A 26,504-nucleotide genomic window follows, 5' to 3' on the forward strand; every position below is an offset into this window, starting at 1 on the left:
TTGCATATCTAAAATAGAAAATACATTTCTTGTTTGCAAAATCATGTGCTCATTAGTATCTCAAAATATATGTATTTAATAAATGCAAAAGCCAATATGTTCCAGGGCTATCAAACATATGAACTAACAATAATATCAGTCATTTAAAACTCCATGTAAAAAACCTGATATTACCAAATTTATCACAGATACCATATTAGGTTATTTGCTCTCAGACATTGGGTTAAAATAATCTTTAAAAATCTGAAATACAAGTTACAGGGTTTTGCTATTTGCTTGTTTAATTTAGCTAAAACAAATATTATTTGGATTTTTTCCTTTATTCCATCAACAAAGATAGGTGATAATAAATCCTAAATTGTTTTAATGAGAGTCTATGTATTTTCAGGTAGTATGAACATTCTTTTATAAACCAAATGTCCTTATTTGTTACAAGTGTGAAAATGCATTGAACTCGGATTTTTTTTCCATAGGCTAATGATACTCAGAAAATATTTAAAAGATGGGTAAATCTAAGGATTGTTAATTTACTTTAAAAGAACTTTCTAGAATCTTTTAAAATGCCCAGATAAGTGAAATAATATTATAAATCATTATTGACACATAGTCTGGTTCCTACTTATCTCTTCAGCAACCTCCCCTATATGTGGCTAAAAACAAACTGGCTGAAAGCAATTTGGTGAAAAGCATCTTGGCCAATATGACTCTTGGGTCAAGAAAATTACCTGTCAAAAAGAAATTTCTCCCAGTCACTGTTACATGTTTTTAACTACGACTAGCTCTATTTCACCTTATGTGTTTTGAAACATTTTAAACCTTTTTGTTTTCCCACTAATTTGAGGGCTTCTTCATTCTGGTCTTTCGTTTTATCCTTCATTCATATCCATTCAATTATTTCAGTTCTATGGTGAAATAGTCAAAGTTGAAATAGCTTAAATATTCAGCACAAGAAGAATAATTGGAATCAGTTAAAATTCGGCAATGTAAGATTAGTTGGAATTAGTTTGAATTCTCAGAAATACCAAGAAAATTATATTTGACACTTTGTCTTCTACCTAAACTTTGTATCTGCTCCGATTTTATTGGTACATGTCTCCCCATTAGACAATTTGTCCTTGAAGGGAAAAGCTCTGCCACGTATACTGTTGAAACCCTAGCACAATTTAGAAGCTCAATATATATTTACTGAATGAATTTGTTCATAATATTATAAATATTTTAAGGGATCTCAAAAAGCCCACTTTTTTGACAAGATAACTAAATTCATATTGAACTAAATGATTTTGTTACTTCTGTTCAAAAAAACTGTCCCTGTATTTAGCATGAGTACAAAATTGTTATTGTCTGAAGAATAAATTTTCAAGACCACATCTTCACTGGTCTTCCTGATTCTCACTCCGAGTCAGCAACAACATTCAGTATTATTTAGCAAATGTTTCAAAGGTCCTCGTTTGGTGCATTCACTTCTGGCCTTTTATTTCTACATTGATTATGAAATTGCACTTATATTTTTGTAAAGAAATATGTAATAGAAAACACTAGTACCAATTATTTGCCTCATGTTTTAGTTACCTAGAATCCCGTATATTTTTAAAACCATCATACTTTTCGTACAAAGAATACTGCATCAAATACTGTACAGGATAAAAAGTGCAGGCTATTTTCTCCTTGTAATTTTTTTTCTCTTTTAAATTTTTCCAAAGAATAAAAATATACAAATTTATGTACAGAAAAATTATATATATGGACACACACAATAAAAATACTAAATACTGGCTCAACATTATTAATTCTGTCTGCAAAATAAAATAATCTGTAATTGCACTAATATTATAAGTAACTTGCTGAATATGATATGTCAATTTTAGAACATCTTAATGTATGCCTTGCATGTTTACATCCTATGATTAATCAAAGGATATTTGAACATGAACAGTAAGACATCTATAAATAAAAATTGTCAAATTGATGATGTGTGATGCATAATTTATGCAAATTAAAATTCAGAAATGATAACTATCTAATACCCAGATTAGTCAATTTACGTGATACTTAACTTTTGATTTTCAGGATGCAAAAGAGGGGCTCAAATTTTTAATTGTTTTTCTGGGAGAATGTATTAATTTAATCAACTACTATCACATTTGCCTGAAGTAAACAAGTGTTTACAAATAAGTTCAGCATTTGGAGTTTACAAAAGAAATTAACTGTATTACATGTTTTTAGATGTTAAGGGATGGAAAATGATGAGTTAGCAATTGATAAAATATGTATTAGATAATAATTTTATTTGGGGAAATTAACTAAATATAAAACAGATTTCATCTCGATAGCAGAGAAATTAGTAATTATACATAAATTATTTGGATACAATTTAAATCCAAACAAGAGAAATTTCAAAAGTTATTCAAACTCAAAATTAAAAACATATTCTTGTTAATAAGAAATTTGTTTGAATGTTATTTGATTTAACAATAGTTTTTAAGCAGTTAAAAGTTTTGATCACAATATATAGAAATGTATAACACCAACTTTTCTGAAATCATGAAGTTATGATTATGTGTTTTTCTTTTGTAGGTGGATTAAATCTCACTATATACTGAAACTGTATTTCACTATATACTAAAATGGATAATACTAAAATAACGATGGTTTTAGATAGAATATTAAATGAATTCCTAAATGTCAATAATTCATTTTATAAAATCAAATTTACATATATGTAAAGTATATACATATACACATATGACATATCTAAGTTGTAAATAATGACTCATGGGCCTCCATGAATATATCTATATACCACACATGCCACTGTAAATGCAGAGATTTCCATTAAATGAAAATGAGAGCATTTTTATTGATGAGAAACTGAGATAAGTGAATGTTCCAAGACTTGAAAATATCTGCTTACCGTTTTTTCAATACACAAGGTTTGAATTATAATAAATTATACTTTTCATTTCACTTGTAACATACGTAAAGTACTATTCTCAGGTAAAAGAAATTTAGGAGTATTTCAATAATATCAGACAGAACCCCTAAATCTAGTCAATTGAACATTTGCATATTAATGCAGACAAAGCTAAAAGTAGGCTGCAAAAGTTATTCATGTGAGCAAATATTGGGTTACAAATAAACGCAATGTAAATAATCCAGATTACTCTTATAAGAACCTAGATACATACAGAAACACAATGTCTGGTCAAACAACAAAGTTGTTGAACCAGGAATCTAAAACCTGTGTCTGAAGACCATGGCTATACTTTGCTATGATCAATTCATCAATCCATCTTCTCTCCTGCTCTCCTGCTCAACCCACGTGACTCAGATATAAAGAACTCCAAAACCGTACCTACTGGTGTTTGGTCAGCCACAGGGATAAGGTTTTCAATACCAACAGGGGCCAGCGGTCCTCAGAGCATACATGTCTGGCTTCTCTTTATCTCTCATAGTGTCAGGTTAACATAAAGTAAGAAGCTTAAGCCCAGCACACAAGACATCTGCCCCGACACACTGCTGTCCCCAAGTTCTAGAAGGAGCTCTTTCTGTTCTTTGTGTTGCCATGTTCTCAGAGCCACATTTTGTTTCACGTTCTTTATTATTTCTTTCATGCCTGTCCTTCAAGTCCTCATTTAAATGCGATGTCATCTGTAAAGCATCCCCCAATTCTGCAGTTAATATTTTCCTTCTCTTCAATTTCAATCACTTTGCAGACACTGCTATACATGCTTCATATATATTATATCACTATTATATTTATGTGTCTCTCTCTCCCAATAAATTGTGGGCTCAGCCTTATAAATCAACATGACTTCGTCTTCTGAAATACCACTTTGACTTGGAACAAGTTTACTATGACCCAATCCCTCATCAGCTCTCCATCTCAGAATAGCACCCCTTTCTTAATGTACCTAGTAAAATGCTGCTCTTAAATCTCAGCTTGATTTTCACCTGCTGTATGAAGACTTCCTTGATCAACTAAGTTCCACTTAATTTGCCTTCACTCTAAATACCCATCGTGATTTTTATCTACTGCTTTCCTTACTTTGTCCCTCCAACGCCCCCATGAACAATGATGACTACATTCATGACCTGCTATAACGTGCAGACCCAGAGCTACGTGCCTCTCATTAGCTCCACACCTCTCTCCCTTCCTCAGTAGAAAACACGAATCAAAGTATGTATGATGATGCTATGGTAACATTTTAAAATTTGCTCTAATTTACATAAATCAATTAATAAACTCTACTGTGTTAACTCTAATTAGTAATAAAGTACAGAGTACACAGAATATGTATTAAAGCTGTTCATGAAGTCAGTAGTTAAAAACTGAGAGGCTATAATACTACTTTGGAACTTGACATACATTGCTTGTTTTTGGGTTTTTTTCTTGAACCAAAAAGATGGTAAGATAAAAGAATGGACTCCATTATATACTTCTGTGCTTCCTCAGGGTACCTAGCTCTATGCTTTGACTTTGGCACCTACTGTATAAATAATGATACTACTGGTGATAATGACAATGAGGTCTGTAAATAGGGAATAATAATAATTTTTAACAACAAGACTCAGTAACCAAACTTTATACATTGTTTACCTCTGCAAAAATTACTTCTCTCTCACCTTTATCCTGTGTAGGGTGAATTTTAGTAATTTCTGCTATGAGTGTTCAAGTCTAAAAGATTATTTTAAAAAATTAAAATGCAGCATGCTGAAGAATCTTATATTTGAATGCAGATTTCTAATATTTTTAAGTCTTAGAGCTCTAAATCATATCCTCCAATTAAAAATAGCAGAAAAGTATCCTTTTCTTCACATTCTAATGAAGGAGTTGTAAAAATGCAACAACATTTTGTTATTGGAGCTTATTAGAGCACAACAGATCCTCTATAACCTTGTCAAAATAAAATCAGTTTCAACAAGCTCTATATACAACAAACCAAAGAGTGGTACAGCACCTTTTTTCCAATAACGAGCTTTTCAGGTTAAAGGTATGTTCTGTTCTCTACAAATGCAGTGTACAATAATTTCTAACTTGTCAACCTGTTTTGTTTTGTGGCAGTTTCTCTTTTTAAAACTGGCATTCAGAATGGATTTTCGAAGCAAAATTAAGTCTAAAGAGTCCCAGAAGCCCAAGTTGCTTGTTTTTCTCCAAGGACTAGTATTCAATACAGAGAAAAATTTCTACCATTTAGTCTGGATCCATATGTCTACTTGCTTTCTGCTTTATGTCACTAAACCCTCTGCCCCCCTTCTCCAGGTTGGACCTAGAGTAATCAAGAGTGAATCTAAACCAAAAAGTATTCGTGAAGATGTAAAAGGGTGAGATCTTGATGTATATTAGAAGTATTAAGGTAAGAAGTGTTGTTTTGGTAGAAGGTATTCACATGTCCTTACCTTAAAAATAATAGGGCACCCTGAACCTTCTTACTACTAATTGCACTGCCATTGGAAGCACAGTAAGAGGAAAGTTTACAGTACTTTCTTTTGCCTGTTCAGAAAGAATGACATTTATCTGCTCCTATTATGTTCAGACACATGTAGCAGCCTATTTGGATTACAGCATAAAAGTGGGTAACAGCACCAAGGCTCTTACAAATGACAGCCACCAGGTTGACAGGGCCTTAGCTTGCCAGTGTATGCTTCCTCCTCAAGAGAAATATAGTAACCTCAGCTGCTTCATAAAAAGGAACTCTTTTAAAAATTAGATTTGAATGAATCCCTTTTCATCCCTCTCATAGCTTCCACTGGCTTCTCATACTAAATGGAATCCTTATACAATAAAAAAAAAAAAAAAAACTGTTCTTGAAAAATGAAAAGCACTGCTATTTTAAACTGTAGGTGGTAACTGACAGTCCCGAGTAATTACAAGAAAAAAAATCATGAATAAAATAAGTGTGTTATTTGGAAAAAAGAAGGTGTGCATTTTTTCTTTTAAAATACTTTTTTTTTTTACATTCCAAACTGACAAAGGTAAAGTGAAATTTAAAGTAGGAAAAAAATGCCATGAAGTGGATGATCCTATATCATTTAGCTCCACCTATTTCAACACTGTAATATTCTTTTCCAGAAGTACACTATCTAAAAGTAAATCATGATTTGGCCAAATACTTTAAGTTCTGTGAGGATGTAACTTTTCTACAGGAGAATATCACTGTCATTTATTAGAAGAAAAATAAATCAAATATGAATATACATGGGAAGTGTGATGAAATGGGACAACACTGATTGAGAAATTCAGATATTCTGATTTTGCATGTAGGTTGTGTGATAAAGTAACTGAGAAACATTTTGCTTATCATTTTACCTCTTTGCCTCTATGCTTCCTTATCTAAAAGTTGAAGAGTTTGAACCTGGTCATTTATATAAATCCTTTTGGACCAGGTTCTTATCCAGTGATGGATTACAGTTGATCTTCTAAAAGTAAAACACCTTCACTCAAGAATATTACAAATGTAAAAATATTTGCATATGACTTCAGGAGATGCAGAGTCCCTAAAGGGGTTGATTAAGATTCAAAATACAATGAGGTAAACTCATACGATAGCACATACTGTAAGGCATGTAACTCTTTCTAGTTCAAGATAATCTGGTGTTCATCTCATAATAACCTTGAAAAATTAATAATAATCTGAACGTGATAAAAAGTGTTAATGTCAGTGAACTTTTTATGCTACAAAAATCATTCTTTCTATACAACCAACCATATTTAAATACAGCATGCTTATTATTAAAACTTCTCTTAAGCTTCTTGCTTGATCTTTTTTTCTAATGTTCATTCATAGTTCATTTTGTAAACTAGTTGCTTAATTTATACTACATTATATATTTATGTTATTCTTTAAATTTCTCACCATGAAACATACTAGAAATAGTTCCCATATTTATCTTGATTCTGCTTTTTATTTAACACATAAATTTCATGAAAGAGTAACAGTGGTTTATACAATCCTGAATCTGAATCAATATCCTTGGGAGTTAACTAAACTGTACAACCTGTGTGGAGGGTAGAGAGAGAACTATGCTCCTAAAGACATAAAAGTTGAAAAATCATCATTAAACTGAAATTGAAAATTTTTACATAGCACCAACTTTAATTAATTCTAATTTTCACATACATTTTTCTTGGCTGCCAGTTTTTAAATAAAATAAATCCAAATATAATATTTAATATTACAATACAAAAGCTTAGTGAAATGAAAATTAAAGGAGAATGTGAGAATGTTTCAAATATTATTATTATAAACTTGATATCCTATAATTGAAGAAAACTATGAATGGCTATTTGCAGATACTTTTTACAGATGCATATTAATAAAAAGATCCATTTTGATGTATCCTCAGACAACAACCCCAAATAAAAATTAAGAATAATGTTAAGGAAAATGGTGAATAAACCTTTACTGAGCTTCACTTTTAATATCCATCCCCTCCTATCACCTGTATCTCTAATGTTCTGAGCTCACCTGAGGAGCAAGGTCTTTCTTAACTTTAAAAATGGTTGTTTAATAAATGGATTCCCACTTGGGAATTGGTGCCATAAATTGATAACTTTCTCAAATTATTTTCATTCAAAATATGGTCTTTATAAAGAAGTGAATATTTTACCAAAGTAAAATACTTCTAATTGTGAAATTGCATATTTTCCTGGATATGTCTCTTGGAGTATTACATTTAATTGGGGGACCTTAAAAATATCTCTGAAATCACATAATAATGAAACACACGAGTGAAACACTTCATTGCTTTGTTTTTACTAAGAAGTCTAGGCATAATTGGGAGTATTTACTTATTCAGCATAGGACTCAGTGCCTAGCTTAGCACTTTGTATATAGCCGATACTCAAGGAAGATTTCCTTGAAATAGTAAAATATTAGGTTTTTCAGGCCATGCCTTAAAGAAGTTTTATGTTTGGGTAGACATAAATGGTACCTTTATAATAGAAAATACAGATTTCCAAAGAGCAAATTCAATTTTCAGTTAGCAATAATCATTTGATTTAGCAAAAAGACGAACACACATGCTTAAATTCAATTGATAACTTTTCTAATTTCAAACAATTTATTTATTTATTTTTGATAATACATATATATGGGATACAGAGTTGACCATCAGTGTTTGTGTGCAGTATATGATGATCAAATCAATATTATTAGCATGTTCCTAATTACAAATCATAATTATTCTGTGTTCCTTATCCAATTACTCCCTCCCCTCCCCTTCCCCTCCTCTAGCAGCTATATGTCTGTTTTCTCCTTCTGAATGTTCAACGTTTTATTGTGATCTTTCCTTGTTTCTTCCTTTCTTGGTTCCCACTTATGAGTGAGGGCATATGGCATTTCTCTTTCTGTACCTGGCTTATTTCACTTAACATAATTTTTATTAGATTTTTATTAGAGATATTAATTCTTCTATACACAGTTGCTCATGTTGTGCATTGCTTAACTATATAAGGCACCATTTACATATGAATTGCCAAGTAAATACATATTCTTTTTTCCCAATATAGGATGAAAGCTAAAGATCTTTATTTGGGGGAACAAAGTGTATCAATTATGATCCTGATTGTGCTCATAAGTCAGGGTAAAATATAAAAATATATATGTATATATGTATGTATGTGGATACAAGTCTGCATGTATATATCTATATAAGTATGTGTGTACACATACACACATATATATATTATTTCATTAAAGTTTCTTCTGTTGAAGATAGGGGGAGAGACAGACAAAGACAGAGAGGAGAGATTTAATCATTAAAAAATTTTTATTAATTCTTTACTATTTAGAAAAAGGGCCATGAAAAACGATCGCATTGTATAATGTTGAATATTCTAATTCTCATGATTTGAGCATCACATATTGCACACAGGTATTGATATTCAACTGAATCCCACAGATATGTGCAATCAACTATGTTACAATAAAAATAAATAAATGAATTAAATTAAATTTTTTAAAAAGAGGATGCTGTTCTAAGAGATGGGATACAGAGATAAGCAACATGCACACAATCTCTGGATTCGAGAAAGTCATAATCTACTGAGAGGATATGGAATACATTCACATGTACAGACACGTACATATATAATATGTGCACATATATACGTGCATATGTATAAATATACACAATCAAATACACAAACTAAAATATCAAATAATGATAAATGCCATACAGAGAATTCAAGTGAAGTGATATGTAACTGGGGGACACTTTAGATGGGAGTGGACAACAAAGGCCTCTCTGAGAACACTTATTTAGTCTGAGATCTGAATGACAGGAAATCAGGCTTACAAAGACCAGCATTCCTGGCAGCATTCTTTGTCCTCCCTGCAAAAGCATTCCAGACAGAGGCAAAATTCCTAAAAAGAGAATGAGCATGAGCTTGACTTTTTAGAGGAGTTGAAGAAGGACCAGGGAGACTGAAGGAAGTTGTGGAGAGTGATAAGAGATGCCACAGGAGAAGGTCGCAGCCGTATTTTGCAGGGCTTGGCAAACTAAGATAATGAGGATTTGGATTTTATACTAAGTGTGATGAAATTGACTTTGGATTGATTTAAATGGGAAAAGAACATGAAGGAATATGCACTTTAAACATTTATACACTGCAGCTGTGTGGGAAATAGACTGAAGGTGTGAAAGTGCGGAAGCAGGGAGCTCAGGAAACTATTTCAATAGTGGAGGTCGGAGAGGATGGTCGATAAAAGTGGACTCACTGGGCGCATGGTTAGGAAGCAAAGTCAGCAGAGCTCGCTGATGAGTAAGACAGAAGAGTAGAGAGGAATCAAGGATAATTCTTAGATTCTAGAAAGAGTACATGATATGTTGTTACAATGTTTGTGAAAACTACACCGTAAGAAGCTACAAAGCAGGCTTTATGTAAAATCTATATCTTCTATTTAGGCATGCCATTATTTCTGAAAATGAATGCCAAAATTTTATCCCCAGAGACTGTTGCACAATGCTTGAATTCTCTAACAAATGAGCCAGTTCATGCACATATATTTGGGTAGAAGAGCTCTATACATTTTTGTAAAGCTACAGGCTAGCCTATTTCCACATAAACAAATCTAGAAGGCTTGCGTGCCATGGATTTTATCCTTCCGTTTCTCTTGTTATATACTGCAACTGAGAGAAAAGATTATATGTAAGTAATGCAAGAAAAGATTTTTAAAATGATGAAATTGTTGAGTGATGGACTCTTTCCTATCATCAATCAGGAATGAGGACTTTTCCTGTAGACATTTTAGTTAGTGGTCCATCTAGGCATGTAGAAATATTTACTTCATAGTGGAATTTCTCAACAGAATTTTTCTCTGAAAACTGAAACCTTAATTTATCCACTCTATAATCATCTTAAAACAAAGAGATATAATTAAGCCTTAATTCTGTGTTGAGTATGCCCACACACATATACATTTAAAAATATTTTATAATGAAAACAGTGCTCCTGTCTGTGCTGTTTTATGCCATTCCATTTCTCTCTGCAGAGTTCAACAGCATATTCATCCAGTCAGAGGTATGCCTTTCCTACAGGCATCAGAGCTCTCCCTGCTTATTCATGTCCAGAAATGATATGTTTTATCTCAGCGATTAAAGAAGGGACTGTTTTAAGAATCATCCAACTAGTTACTGCCTGGAAACTCTCAACCAGAGATGAGAGCAGCAACCACAGGGCTCTTCCATTAGCACACTGCTTGTCGCTCCATATGGGTGTCTTTTCTATCCTTTTCTTCCTGCACCGTATATTTTCCATCTATGCTTCTAAAGAAAGCTGCTCCAAAGGGAAAATGCTCATTATGAGTACATAGAATTAATTTACCAACTGGTAGGTCTGTTTCCATGTGAGGGAACAGATTTTAGCTGAATCCCTTTTTAATGTTTGCTAGGCTGTGCATCTGTCCATAATCCAGGATTCTCTTTCCAGCTCCCCACCCACCCATATGAGCTAGGAGATTCATTCTCTTAGTTCCATCATGATCTGTAAATATCACCTTGCCTAACAGTACAACGAAGCAAAAAAAAAAAAAATTCATGTATCCCCTTAATGCTTCATGCTTCTAAATTTTTTGTTGCTGGATAATTTAATAGCAAATGCACGTCACATGAGACCGCCAACCTTTTAGTCTAGCTACGCATTTACTATGAGGCACAGAAGTACACTTTCATTTTATTGTGATAAAAATCCTCATCAGCTTTCAAATAAATGATAATCAAGATATTAATACATGAAAGAGCTATCTCTATAAGACTACGGGTGTATGTACTACAATCATATTTGCTTAGTTCTATGGAAAGAGAAATTTAAAAACAAATTTAGGATACTACTTTATGGTGCTGCCAATCTGTTCCATAATTGCATTTACCCGCATATGCATTCATTACTTTACTAAATTTAGGGTCAAGTACTAATAACCCTAAAGCAACAGAATTTATATTTTGCATACCTGTTAAACATTTGAAAGAGATAATAGATGGATTGAAAATGTTTCTTAAAGTAAAAGAAAGGGTACCCTTCCTGACTCAACTTTCCTCTCCCCTGTGATAAGCAAGTCAACTGAAATGGAAAATGAGCACACAGAATGGAAAGTGGACCTGCATTTACCTACAGTCTCTGAAAGAGGTATGTGACTAAATGAGCAACAAAACTCAGAAGCTTGGCTTCATGCAGCAGTCTGCAATGTCTGTATGCACAACTTTATCTGAGTGTTTTCTGATGTTTATTATTAACAATAAAAGCTGAGTAAAATGAAAGTAGCAGTCTTATTGATTCTTAAAAGATAGAAAGACACATTTAGTAGCTTGATACCTTTCATTAGACCAAAACACATAGACATTTCTAGCAGTAATATTCTCTTACTATTAAAATTAAAAAATCCCAAATACTCTTTTTATGACAGTTCTTACCGACTAACAATAAAATGTGATGGATCCTACTCTGTATATGCATTACTTCTGAAGTAAATTATCCTGGACACATTTTTTAAAAAGCAATATCACATTTTTCATCAGAATTTATTTCAATGCACACGTGAACAAATAAAACAAACCATAACTGTCAAGTGATGTTTTAGAGATATCAAATAGGCACCTGTGATAAACTGATTGACAGTACAAAAGTATGAGTATAAGCAAATTTTGATTCTATCTCACTTTATATTATCATAATATTAGTTATGGAGAATTTTACTTTTATGGTTAGAAAGATGAAATTTGCTAGAAAAGCAAAATATGTACACATAAGGAATAGGAAAAATGTAAAAAGGTCATAGTGGACAATTTCCTTCAAAATAAGAATAGCAAGAGTTAAGATAATGAAGAAGTGATAAAATGTTACAAAAGCTTATTCATACAAGGACAAAAATAATGAAGTGAGGGACTAAGAGCAATGGTAAGAATTTTAACACTCACGGAAGTGTTACTATGGTAATAGCAAGAGTACAGTTGAAGAGGTAGGTGGAATATCATAAAAAACTTCTGGAATAGTGCACCTCCACTCTGCGATGACTGCCTGAGACAACCTGGGTCCTCCACTGAAGCTCTAATACGACTCCCTACTACTCGTCTACAGTCTGAGCCTGTCATGGATAGTGCAGCTACTGGTAGGAGAAATGAGTTATTTATTTTTCCTTCTAATATTACTGTATTTCTTCTCAAAACCTGGATAGGGCTTTGATGCTGAAGGTGATATTAAAAAGTTCCAGCATCTCTGCCCATCTTCCATCTGTATTTTGAGGAGTGGTTATGAATTCCTCTAACATGAGCTTCAAGGGAGGTAAAATACATTGGGAAAGATAAGAAAAAGGAGAATAGAATCTAGGGGGATATGATGGTTTGTTTTTCTCACTCACCATAAATATGCTTTTTCAAAACTTCCCAGGTGCTGTACATTACTGACAATTTGAAAAGAGTGTATTTTGAATTAGCTCATGATAGATTAATACAAGAACCTGAATTTCTTCTAACCAGAAAATAAGATTAGCCTAAGGTCATTGGTAATTCTCTGCAGCCATTTCTTGTGTGATAAACAGGCATCTGCCGTGCTCTCCATAGTGAATGAATGCGGATCCTGGTACCCTTTGCTTGGGGAGAAGATATTTTAGCTAAATCCTTTGAATTTGATGTTGCATTAGAGAAACAAGGGTTATTATAATGCTTGCCCTGCTCTATGTATTATTAATTTGCTATATTGTGGGATTTTTAAGAACTACTCTATTGCTTAATTAGCAAGAATATAGAATTTCCTTGTTCTTCAATAGGGTTAAACTAATTTTTGTTCCGGGTATCATTTAGCGAAGATTATAGGCAATAAACTGTACACAACTCATGGGTAAGTTTCTGATCAGAGCATTGGAATTGAATTGCCCTTAGTATAATAAGGCTACTAGTAAAATAATAATAATGATAACAATGATAGTCTGATACAATGTATAACTATGTACCTGGCACTGTACTGGACTCTTCCATTTATGATGTATGTCATTTATTTATAAACAATCCAGGAGTGCTGTGCTATTTTTAAAAATCCCAAACACTTAGACTACAACTTCACAGACTGTGAACATCTACATTGTTGTATGACTATTTTCCTATAGCTCTTATTTTATTTTGTATTATACTTATTTGAATGCTTAATTTGTGTTCCATATTAAACTATATAATCTTCTTGAGTGTTCTTCACCTTTGCTCCTATAGTGTCTTTGCACTTGGTAGATAAATACTAAATATCTATTTGGTAAATGAATACACTTTTTTCCTCATCCAAGTTCTCCAAATGATAAGAACATCAATGGAACAAAGTATTTCAAAGCCTTTAAACCCACGGATATAATCAGCCATTCTAAATGTATAAGTAGCATGATAACCATGATAAGATAAAAATTTCAACATTTTTATAAAGAAGCAAAAATTAAGAAACTACTGTGCTTACAGGAGTTAATTTGTTTTAAATGGCTACTAATTTAACAGATTAATTTTTCCATTACTGCGATTGTTACTACTTTCTCTCCTAATGGAGCTTCCACAGTGCAAATCTTTCATAAGTGTTTTGTAAGTGTAATGTTTTATCCTACAGGTATTTGTATGCTGACTTTTGTTAGGCCTTTCATTAAGAGTAAATTTTAGACTGGCAGTTTCAAATTACCACCTGTAGTTTTAATGCTGAAATTTTCAAAGGTGTAATTAGGAGTTGGGGTGGGGGGGAACTCCAGTGTTCACAACACAAAATATCAGTGCTATTAACAATTAAATGTAATAACATTTAAATAATGCACTTCCATTGACACCCAAAGAATAAAACGTAACCATCAGGATGGCATCTAGGTAGTAGATGATTTCACAGGAAAGTGCTCAGACCTCCATCAAGTTAAGAATCAATAGAACCTAGGCAACTGTGGTAGAGGTCTTAGCTCATGAAAAACCCTTCTGTGCTGGAGCTATATTAAATTATCACAGCTAATGTAAAATCAACTTTGGTGTGAAAGATAAAAGGGTAAAGTTCTCACAAACGATCACTTATCACTCCATTCCGAAATGCATATAGCATTCATTATAGATCGAAATGCCACTCATATTTCATCATTTAGTAGGGTTTTGAAACAGCCAAACCATTAACAGAAAAGAGTAGCTTTTATATTTATACAACCAGTGACTAATGAAACATTATACCCAGTGTGCAAAGGGGTAAAAACACTTTATTTTGTAATGAACCCAATTGGAGCCCTTTTTAAACATGGTGTAATATGGTTTCACTATTTCATCGAGCCTCTCATTACTTATGTCAATAATCCTAGGTAAACTACTGTTGAACTTCACAGCTTTATCTAGCAGCATGAATATTATTAATCTATGGGGTGCTTTTGATGAATTGGAGTTCAAAAAGCAAAGCTAAAAATGACTTCTTACAAAGTGCTTGGAGAAGTATTTATTAGAAATATGTCAACTGCCAACAACCTAAAGATAGCTTGGCTATTCAGGAAATCATGCTGTTGGCTAACTTATAAACACTGCAACCTATGAATTTTCCCCACCTGAATTACCTTAAAAAAAAAAACCCCACAAATAACATGCTTTTCTTCTAAGTATATATATATATATATATTTTTTTTTTTGGTCACTTTCCTTCTAATTCTCTATATTCACATGTCAGATTGCTTTTGACATACTGTGACATGCTATACAACATGGCCCTAGGTTCTTAGAAACTGTTAGGTAAGAAAAGCACTTAGGAGGTTAAGAGTGAATGAGACAAGTAAGCAATACTTTACTTACATGACTGCATGATCTATAAACATCCTGGTAGCATGACCTGAAAGCTACTCTTGGATCCTGGGCTGAGGACCTAATTTGAATTCTTATAACACCCAGTAGTAGTTACATTCTTTCCGGCAGTAAGGCTGGCAGGGTTTGTCTACAGGGGCTTACCACATGCAATTCAAATTTATCAGTCTAATTTAATTAGGCTAATCTTTCACAAAGTTGAATTTTGCACTCTTTGTGAGATGCAAGAAATTAAACTCTTAGCTCTTCTATTTTCAAGATGTTTATATGTGGACAGCCTATTCATTGTGAGCCTTTATTGTATTAAAAGTTGAGGGATTTTATACACTAAAACAATTTCAAAATAAGAAAATGATATTGACTTAATATATTATTTTTTCTTTAACTTCAACCTGCATCATAACAAAATAAATACCGTGTAAAAATAACACAAATCAAATTAATTTTTTCCCTAAAATTAAAACTCTTTGAAAAGAATTACACTTGATCCCTCAAATTCCTTTTTGAAAAGGCATAAAACTAACTCATCCTTCTTACAGTATTCTATAATTGGTCTTCATGGGAAAGATACTAAATAAACATACCATCCATGATTTCTAAGATGCACTGAATTTACTACAGCGTTGTGTTTTACAAAATTACTCATTTAGAATACTGTAATATTATGTAGAATCTGATACTAGTTTCAGAAAAGTTTTTCTTGGTGAAATATATGAAAAAATATTACATCCTCTAATGGTTCTTTCTCTTGCAGATTCACAATGCACCCTGGCAATAAAATAGACTCTGAAAATTGCTGCAATAAAGAAACCTACCTAATTTGATTTATTGCAGTATTTATCAATTTCACAACAGGTCATCTCCATCTGACAATCTGTTAAAGCTACCTTATGAACAACTCATTGTGGATTTTGGAGGTTGGGAAAACCAGAGATTCCCTTCAGTGTTGGGTATTGGTATTTTTTTCAACCATTTGTTATATTTACTTAAATTGTAAAATAAGTTCAGGCAAGGAAAAATGTCTGTAGAAGTTTTGTATTATTGTTCATAAGAAATTAATGCAGTTATCATTAATATTGCACAACTCTTTGCTGCATCTCAATGACATACTATCATTCTTTGTGAAACCAGTTATAGTGATTATAAAGTACATTTTTATGATAATACAAATGAAATTAGCATAAAGGAAACATAGTTTTCATTATTCTAAATTATAAATAAAAGCATTTATATGTAAAATTTAAAGACAATCATTACTATAATTTACTAGTCACCACCAATAATTAAATAAATGTATTTGTAATAAAGAATGCTTTACATGCTTTATTTTTAGTGTATATTGTAATTTTATTTCATTTCTGGCTTGAAACATATTAATTGTAAATCTTAGCGACATTTATACATATGAGAAGTCCTTCTGAAAGAAAAAGAAAACCTGCTTAATTTTGTTTATTATTCTAATGATTTTGATAAACGTTTACAGTTTTTCAGGTCACTCAGACTTTCATGTGTAATGTTTTCAAAAAGGTACTCACCATGGACAATGAGAACATACTCTGCGCTGCTTTGGCCGATGGTGTTGGTTGCTTCACATCGATATGTACCATTATCCGTTTTGTTCAGGAAAAGAATATTTAACTCCCTCCCACTCACAACCATTCGGTCAGGATCTGGTAATTCTCCGCCGTCCTTTGTCCACAAAACAGGTTCTGGCCTATTGGATTCAAACATGCATATAGACAGGGAAAATGAGAAACATTACATATTCTGTGAATTGAGTAAATCAAGCAATTTATAAATATTTAATACCTACTTTGCACATAATCATGCGTTAACTTCTATATGGTACCAAAAGAATCATCATGCAGTCACTCAGAAGAGTTGGAGGTATGGCAAATACAATTTAATTCTATTCTACTCAATTAAGCAGATACGTATTAAGGAACTAATTTGCTGAGTCATTACGTCAGTCATTGCTGGTGCCCTGCCCAGGTCCTGTGACCCAGATCCTGCTGCTAATGGCTCCCACCTCACATTGGAGGACTGCCCTTGGGCTATGGGAACAAGTCTTCCCGGAAGATACCTGGAATTACACCTTTGCACTTGGGGCCCCCACCAAGGCACAGCTTTGCCTGAAACCACCTGAAACTTTTCCCCTTAACCTCTCCTGCTTATCTCATTTCTTTAAATGTTTTTCCCCAGGATTTTCATCTAATAAAACATTTGCAAAGAATACCGATCTCAAAATATTTTAGGGAAGAAAGGATAAATAAACCATAGGTTCCTGTCTTCAAAGATTTCAGACTTTTATAATTATAAATGATAAGAAAGATTATTAATAATACCTATCACCATGTGCTGATAATAGTAACCGTCCTAGGTGCTTTACATATATTTCCTAAAATCTTTACAGAACACTTCAATCCCCAAACTGACCAGCCACAAATAAATAAATAAATAAATAAATAAATAAATAAACAAACAAATAAATATGTAAAAATTAAAGAACACTCCGATAAACATTTTTTTTTTATTTACAGCATGGAAGAATATAGAAGATCAGAGAAGTACTTAAACTCTGCTCTGCCTCCACAGAGGATGTTTCCTCCACTACCTCCTGCTTTCTAACATGAATATTTTCCAAGTCTTTGTATATAAAAATTTTCTAACTCAGGCTTGATTTTTTCACACAGTTGGAAGTTATTTTCTAAAAAGCTTTAATTATTTGTTTAATTAGGTAACAATATTGAACTTGTATCCTGCTATTGGGAATAAAATTAGAACCCAGGTCTTGATTAACAATATCCATGATTATGGAATTCTTTCTGGAAAAAAAAAGGGGGGGATAATTTTTTTTGACAAAATTCTGTGAAAGGGATAAAAGTTTTAAATAAATAATAACATATTCAAAAGAGTTCCAGAACAAGATTTTCAATCTGATGAAAGAATTGCTCAAGTGTTTAAATACTAAAAACATTTGGAGAGTGTGATATTGTAATATAATAAGAACATATATATCTGCCCCCAGTTCCTGACACAGTGCTCCTGAAACTTTTAAATAGGGGCACTGGAAGAATCGTTTGTTCTAATATTTGGTCTTTGACCCCAGTTCCTGATACAGAGCTTCTATAACCTTTATATTTTCCCAAGTGATAGGAGCATCTGACACAGAGCTTTTAAATCCCTTGGAATTTCCTGGATGAGGGGGGCATCTTTTGTTCTAGTGAGATGATCCTATGAGATTTTCTAATGCGATGCTCTGGGTGGGCTCCTGGATAGCCTCAGGATGGAGGCCATGTAATTACAGGGTTCAAATTTTTAGTCCCAACCCCAAACCTCTAGGTCAGGTAGGGGCTGAAGGTTGAGTTGATTACCAATGACCAGTGGTGTTATCAATCATGCCTATGTAATGAAGCCTGCATAAAACCCCAAAAGGACAGGGTTCAGAGAGATTCTGGGTTGTTGAACACAGAATTGCTGGAGGGTGGTGTGTCCAGGGAGGGCACTGAAGTTCCATGCCCTTTGCCACATTCTTTGCCCTATCCATCTCTTCCATCTAGCTGTTCATTTGCACCCTTTGTAACAGCCTTTGTAATAAGTGAGTAAAAGTAAAGTGTTTTCATGAGTTCTGTGAACTGTCCTAGCAAATTAACCAAACCCAAGGAGGGAATCATAGATACCGTGGTTTGTAGCACGTCAGTCAGAAGTAAAGGTGATAATCTACTACTTTTGATTGCTGTCTGAAATCAGGGCAGTCTGGAGGAACTGAACCTCTTGGTAGATAATATCAGATTGAATTGAATTATAGGACACTCAGCTGGTGTCACCAGAGAACTGATTGTTGACAGCGAAAAATTCCCACATTTATTTTGGTGACTAGAGGTGAAGGTGAACTGTTGTAGTTAGTGTGTGAGGAGAAAGTAGTAAACAGTTTGGATTTTTTTTTATCTCTCCAGAGAGAGAGAGCGCACAAAGAAAGGAGGAAAATTTTTTCAGAACTGTCCCCATGGAATTTCTGAAAGAGCATTATAGGATAAAAAATAAAGAAACCAGGTATACAAAAAATATTGGAAAAATGTAAAAATTTATATCACCCAGTTATATAGACAATTCACTCCCACAATATCTTTAATAAAAGCCAAACCATTACTATTTCTCACCTTGCTTCATTTATTCCACATTTGCTAATTACTATTTGAATTTACTATTTCTTATTTTAAAAGTCTGGATAATCTTGTACCATGCACATCCTTAACATTTCTTGAAGAGGCAAAACAGGTGAAATAAACTATGACTTGTAGCATAACAAATAGTAAAGGTTTTGTTTTTCTACAAAGCCACATAAGACCAATATTAAAATAGCAGTTATATTAAACATAATTTGAATTTTAGAACATTCATCTTTCTAATACAACTCCAAGGAAGTATTTTATTATAAGAGGCAATGTTTTCTTGATGAGTTAGTTGGAATTTTAAATCACACATGGATATAATTATATGCATGTATCTACACATTTATATGCACTCAAAATCATCCTCCCAAATTCAAACTGTCATGATTTTTCTACTTGTGTTCATAAGCTTTCCATCAAATCTTAAAGCATACGGCTCTGTAAATATGTAATTAAATCTAGATATATATTTGTAAATTATTTGTATGTAGTTAAACGTCTATATAAATTACTCAAGTTGTCAGTCTGTATTTATAAACATTTTTTTCTAAAGAACAAAAAAAATCTCTTTTAGGAATTTTTTTTTTTTTTTTTAAACACCTGCAAAAGTGGTTAACAGGAGGGGGTAACGGTATAAGTCTCTGCTGATATGGAATTGAATCCTACCAGGATTCTTGATCCTACTCTGTGTGGTAAATCATCAAGGTGGCAAAAGAGTCAGCACCATAAGATGAAATTTTAATGAAATAGAGGTTAGAGTTTATGCATAGATTAAAAACAGCCTACATATTCCCAATTAGTATTTAAAATGTTCAAGCTTCTTAATATCACCATAAAAATATTAAGTGGTTTAGCAAGTCCTGATATAATTTGTGTTTCATCTTAATAAAGAGGGCCTCTAGGCTTTCTCTAATTGGAACCCAGAAAAGATTGAGTTTCTTGCTTCAAATGAATAACAATCTTTCCTGCTGTTCAGGCATCCAAAGGAGATCATTTTAAATGTAGTTTCAGTCTGCAGTTTCTACGTGTTAAGGCAGAAAAAGAGTAGGAGCTAGACACCAGGAGTAACAGAATAGTGAAGTCATCAGAAATAAGATAACATTGCACAGCTCCACAATGAGAATATTAATACAATCAATTCAGAAGGTTCTCCCTTCAAAAGCCCAAATAATTAGAAGTTGGAAATCTACATGAGATGAAATTTGGTTTTCTTTCTGTCTAACAAATCTATAAAGCTAAAAAGATGTTTTATTTTTCTGTGCACCTAGAGACATTTTTCCAACAGTTTCTTCCTAGAGCAACAGAAAACAACAATAAAAGAAAAGTGAAAAGAGAAACCAAATATGCTTATGCATTTATTCTCATACATTCTAAGGCATTGGTGAAGTTGGTTTTAATCTGGAGGTTTTTAAAAAAATTATTAACTCAGTGTTTTATTTTGTACATGTAAGAGTTTCTCCAGTATCTTTCACAACTCATTATTTATAAATTAGTGTTGGAAGGAATTGCCACAACTCTCTTAGATCACCAGTTTATTTAATATCTTGAACCAGATACAAACCTGATTATTAATTTACACTGAAACTCTTTAGTTGTCATTGGGACGTTAATCCTCCCAGCTATATATGGGATCATTCACTCCCTAGGTACTGATGAGAATGAAATCCTTCTTTGCCTCCATAGCTCTCATCCTCTCTTTTAGGCTCATGCTTGGGAGGAAGAATAAAGAATAAGCAGTGAAGTTATGGAAAAGTGAGTCCCATAATGCAGCTCTCCTAGGAAAATAGTTTCCTGGCGTTCTTGCAGAAGTGGATGTAAATTAATTGCCACACAAAATTTGGAATACTTTCCAATCTCTCCCTTTTCTTAAATGATATCCCCTTTGAGTTCTGTATTGTCTTTTCCTTCATAAGCTCAGTATATGTTGGGCCACAGAACTAAAATTAATCTTATGAAAATTAAATTTACTTTTTCTAGATGAAAGAAAAAAATGTGTCACTATAATAGCATTCAAATAAATATCGTTTTCTGGCTCAAAAAAAGGAAATATGCAAATCATTATATTCTACATTTCCTTTAATTTAAGAAAAAGCAGGAACTTATTATTAGTAACTTTGTGCCTTATGTACCATGTGACCACATAATGATGCCTACTGGCTTTATTGAAGTTCAGAAATTCCACAGGTGGATAGTAGGTGATTAAAGTTTTAATACCAGGGAGATTTTTAAAAACCTAATCCCTTTCTCTTTCCTATGATATTTTCACTCGAAAGTGAAAGAAGGTGATATGAGTTACATAAACATCATGATCCTTTTTCTGCTTTAAGCAAAGATTTTTAAATCAAAAAATTATACTGAAGTGTTTATGCATAAAACTCTCAGTGTTTACAATATTAAATTTTTAGAGAAATGGAAGGATAGAAATGAAACGTAAATTGATTTACAAATGGATTTGACATTGGTTTAAGCAGAACTTTTAAGTTTATTGGGGTCATTCTAGCTTAGGCATTTTTTCCATTGAGCAGCCTGAGACTGCATCCCTAAGACAAGGCCCACACACTGCCAAATAATTGAGGCTGGAGAAAAAAGGGAAGAGGAGAAAGATTAAAAGCTGGTATGCTTGATGCTTTTATTTACTTATTTGGATTTAAAATATAAAAACAAAGCAAGTTTAAGGAGTAGTAATCTCAAAATTGTGAAAATGATTCAAAATATAATTTTGTAATTGTTGGAAGATAAGAATCTAGTTGCTAAACAGGGAGAAAAGAGAAAAGGATTACTTATGGGGCTATTTATTGCATTAATCATGTCAAATTCAAAAGATAAACACAGTCATCTTGTTATTGAAGATCAAATTAGAGATTTCTGAATGTAGTTTATTCAGAATAACTGAATAATTATCAATTATTGTAAAAATATTGCTCTAGCCCTTGGAGTATACATCAAACTGTGGATTTTTTCCTCCCTCATATTCGATAGTTGTGCAACTTAATTGCAATGAAATTTGTTTTCCTTTTATTCTTGATATTGATTTCATACTTTTATGGGAGCAATTCTTAAAACATTGAATAATTTTAGTATCAGCCACAACTTTGAGTGTTTTACTTATCACAATGTAGGCTCATTTTAAAACATAATCAATGAAACATTTATGTGTTTGATAGCTTTTATAGATAGATGCTAACGGGAACACAAAACTTTAGAAACATTTGAACTAGAGTAGTCTTCAATAAGTTTCAGTAGGTTTAATTAACAGAAAATGTTCTACTCGTACACTTATATCATAACTCAGATAAGAGGTCAATGAGGTTTTTTTTGTTAAAGTATGCCTGAGTATTCTTGACAAGGTACTTTGATTATGCAATTATCAGACAATTACAGCATATCTATAAACAAATTTCTTCCAGTTTCATAACCAAGGATTATGAGGGATATAATGAAAATAAATATCTGTCCTATGATATCATATTTTAGTAGTTTTCCTATGTCATCAACCATAATACTTGGCAGGACATGGTAAGATGCATTAATGAGTTTAAAAATACAAAGATTCATCACCTACGGTAGAGGAATTACAACAGGCTTTATGAAAGATATAACTCTTGATTAGCACCTTTAATTATGATCTGTAGAAATGAAAGACACCAACTTAATGGGAGTCAGAGCCCTGGGTAGGATGCTTGACTTTCAGGGACCATAGTATTGAATAGATAAATTTAAATATGGTGAACTCCTGGAAAAGAGAATAGGGTTAATAGGTAAAATCACAATTGAGCTAAAAATTAAAAAAAAATAAGAAAAGGTAAATTTGAAAGCATTTGATATAATAATTGAGTTCAGAGTAGTAGAAGCAAAAGCCAAGATGTAAGTTGATATAAAGAAACAGGAACAAGTAGGTAGGTTAGTCCAAGACAAAGTCTATAGCACAAAAAGTGGCATGGGACAAATTGTTATTTCAGTATTAGACCAAAAGAGTGGTGCTGCTATCAAGATAGCAGAGAGGAAAGAATGTGGTAGGGAACATTCTGGTCATAAAGAGGAGGTGAACAAAAGCAATGAAATAGAAAAGTTTGGGATACAAATGTGGAGGAAAAAGCTACACTTTTAAAAATAATAAAGGGCCTTGAATGCCAGGTTAAAAAATTTAGTCTTTCTTTAAAAATGCAATTATTTTCTTATGGCTTTTTAGAAATGAGTATTACTGATCAGTTTCCTTTAAGAATATTAATGTGAAATCTCTAAAAATGGAGATCTGAAAAGAGACCATATCTGCAGACAGATAACAAGGTCCTACAAGAAGTTGGAATGAAAAATAAAGGAAAGCAAAGAATGGAGAATAAAAGAGTCTTGGAAAAGTAAATACAACATTTTTGGAGCCAGAAAAATATGTTGTATTAAGGAATTGAGAGGGGAAACTCTCTTTACAGTGTTCAGTCTGTGTAATAGGAATAATATTGGGCTTAAGAAGGAAAACACCAATGAAAAAACCAACCAACCACTAAATAACAACAACAAACAGAAGAAAAACAAATTGAGATATAGCAAAAACAGAAAATTGATAATTTCAGCTTTGAACGTGCTGAATTCTAGTGTTAGAAGAAAATTAAGAAATACATCTCCATCCACTAATAAGGAAATGAGATATTAGAAATAAGGGCAGAGAGCAGGACTGGATTTTTTTACAGAGCAATTAGAACCAGGCATGTGTCCAAACACAAGAAAGAAAACAAAAGAGCTAATTACTGAACATCTTCGAATACTTTTGTTTAGGGACTAAGAAAAGAAATGCATTGAAATCCAAGAAATCTAGGAGATATCAAAAGAGAATGATGTCACAGAAGCAGTAAAGAATCTTTTTCAAAATTCCTAAATGTTTACCTTTATAACCCATCCAATAGTTTGACTTCTCAGTTCCCCAATCCCCTCGTGTCCAATAATCATTTTGTTAGCCCTGCCTCAGCCATGAACACACTAAACATTGTCATCACTGTTACCACTCTGCCTTCAAAATCTCATTTATTTTCCAATCATAACTCCCCATCTTTTCAGCTCACTATTCTTATACATTATCAAAATCTCTGATCCTAACAAAAGAACCCACTATTTCACTTTATTCTTTAATCCTCCCCCCCAAAACTTTACTTCTCTCTTTAACCAATCTTACAAGGAAGACAGTATATACATACATACATACATACATACATATATATATATATTTTTTTTCTTTTTTTTTACCTTTTCCCCATCTATTGTGCTTATCTGGTTAATTCCCAGCCCTGATAAACCCAACTTTTCCATCGTCTCTGTGCCTTTTGCAGAACATAAAAAAAAAAAAAAAACTAAAGAAAAAAGGAGGAGAGGGTAAATTATTTGTTTCCAAATATTGTTCTTGAAGTCATCATGCAAGAATGCACATGAAGAGCAATAACAGGAAACTTTAAAGCCAAAGTAAATTTAATTACTGTCTTGGAGTATTTCATAGTTTTAAAAGTTTTTTTTTCAGTCTGTGAAAATCTCATGTATTATCATAAATGTTACTAAGAATATATAATTAGGTCTATACATTTTTGTCTTCCATAACTTTAGCATAATATTTAAAATAGGTATTTTGGCAAAATCTCTACCTTGATATACCTAGTATCATCACTTTTTAAGTTGACTCTGTTCTAACATTTTAAATATTTTGGGCTGGAATAGTAGTGTAAATGAAGACAGAAAAAGGAAGGATAGAGGCTTGAAGAAAGCACCCAGATAAATACAATTCTTAGATAACTTCTCTTTTAAATATATATTTTCCATTGTGCCTTCAGCTTGTTGCAGTTCTTTGCATTGATTAATTTAAAAGTACATCTGTGTGTTTGCATGTGAGAGAGAGAGAACAAGATGGCTCTTCAGCTTTTCCTCTCTTTGTCCTCCACTATCTTCTGTTTTAATAGCTTCTGGTTGTCTTCTTCAGTTTCTTGTTTATAATTATCATGTACTAGTCTTTGCTCAGCCTATGTATTTCCCATACATGCACAATTATTTTCATGAAAAGCAATGAACATTTTGTTTTTTACATTTATAGTTTAAGAATCCCAAAGATTCCTGTTCAAAGGCTCAATAATGAAAGTCCCTACTCAAAACATCACCATCAGTACTTCTTCCTGATAGGGTCAAAGACACTGTAATGAATGAAGTCAGTTGGAAATAGAAAATTAAGCCTACCTATTTCCTTAAATCGCAAGTTGAAACTCTGATTCCAAGTTTATCTACCTGAGATATGAAGTTCTCAGTCCCATGGGATTGGGTCTCGGGATACCCCCCTAAGTCCAAAATCACTCCCCTAAAGACTCAAGCTCCACCCCCGAGTCCTCAGGTATGGTGGCCTGTAGCACCTATTTTCAGCACCAACATGCTGAGACCACAGCGGGCAGCTCACTGACGGAGCATGCTCAGCAGAACGGAGTTTATTCTTTGAATGACATTCCACTGGAGGCACTAATGAGCACAGAATATACTTGAATATGTTCTATGCATGTGAAAGAATTTGAACAATGAACATGTCATAAAAGGAGACCAAATCAGCATGTGCAATGTTACAAAACTATGCTACATAACTGGGAACCACCCCCTTCGTTGAATATTCATTAGATAGCATGAATATAAATTAGATAGCAAAACTATAAAATCCTTGCAGAAGACCGGGCTGTTGTTGACTCTCTCTATAGCCAGTCTGCACTCTGCCTGTAGAATGTGTGTTTCTTTTTGTATCAAACTTAATTTCAGCAAGTAGCTGCTCACTCTTTTGAGCCAGCCTAAACTTTAAGTGTGCGTTTCTTACTTTTCTGTTAAACTTGGTGTGGGCCCTGCTCAGTCTTTGGAGCCAGACCATACTATCTCTGTGAATGAAATGTGTATCTCCTATTCATTACATTCAACCTGTTCTCACTTTCTACTGTGACTCTGCTCTTGAATTATTTCCTGTGGCAGAGTCAAGAACCTAGTAAGAGGACATGGTGGGTTGAAGCAGGCTACTGGGCCTCCCTAGACCCTCTCCTCTGGTAT

The 26,504-nt window shown here is 33.0% G+C and overlaps 1 protein-coding gene across 1 annotated transcript in view; it reads right to left on the reverse strand.

Moving 5' to 3' along the window:
- The window catches only part of CADM2 (cell adhesion molecule 2), a 313,108-nt gene that overhangs the window by 65,479 nt on the left and 221,125 nt on the right, over positions 1–26,504 (reverse strand). The window contains exon 7 of the mRNA XM_063103440.1: positions 16,821–16,999. Coding sequence (XP_062959510.1) covers positions 16,821–16,999 — 179 coding nt within the window. The remainder of the gene's footprint in view (positions 1–16,820; positions 17,000–26,504) is intronic.

This window comes from Cynocephalus volans, chromosome 1 (assembly GCF_027409185.1).
Source record: "Cynocephalus volans isolate mCynVol1 chromosome 1, mCynVol1.pri, whole genome shotgun sequence".
Lineage (NCBI taxonomy): Eukaryota > Metazoa > Chordata > Mammalia > Dermoptera > Cynocephalidae > Cynocephalus > Cynocephalus volans.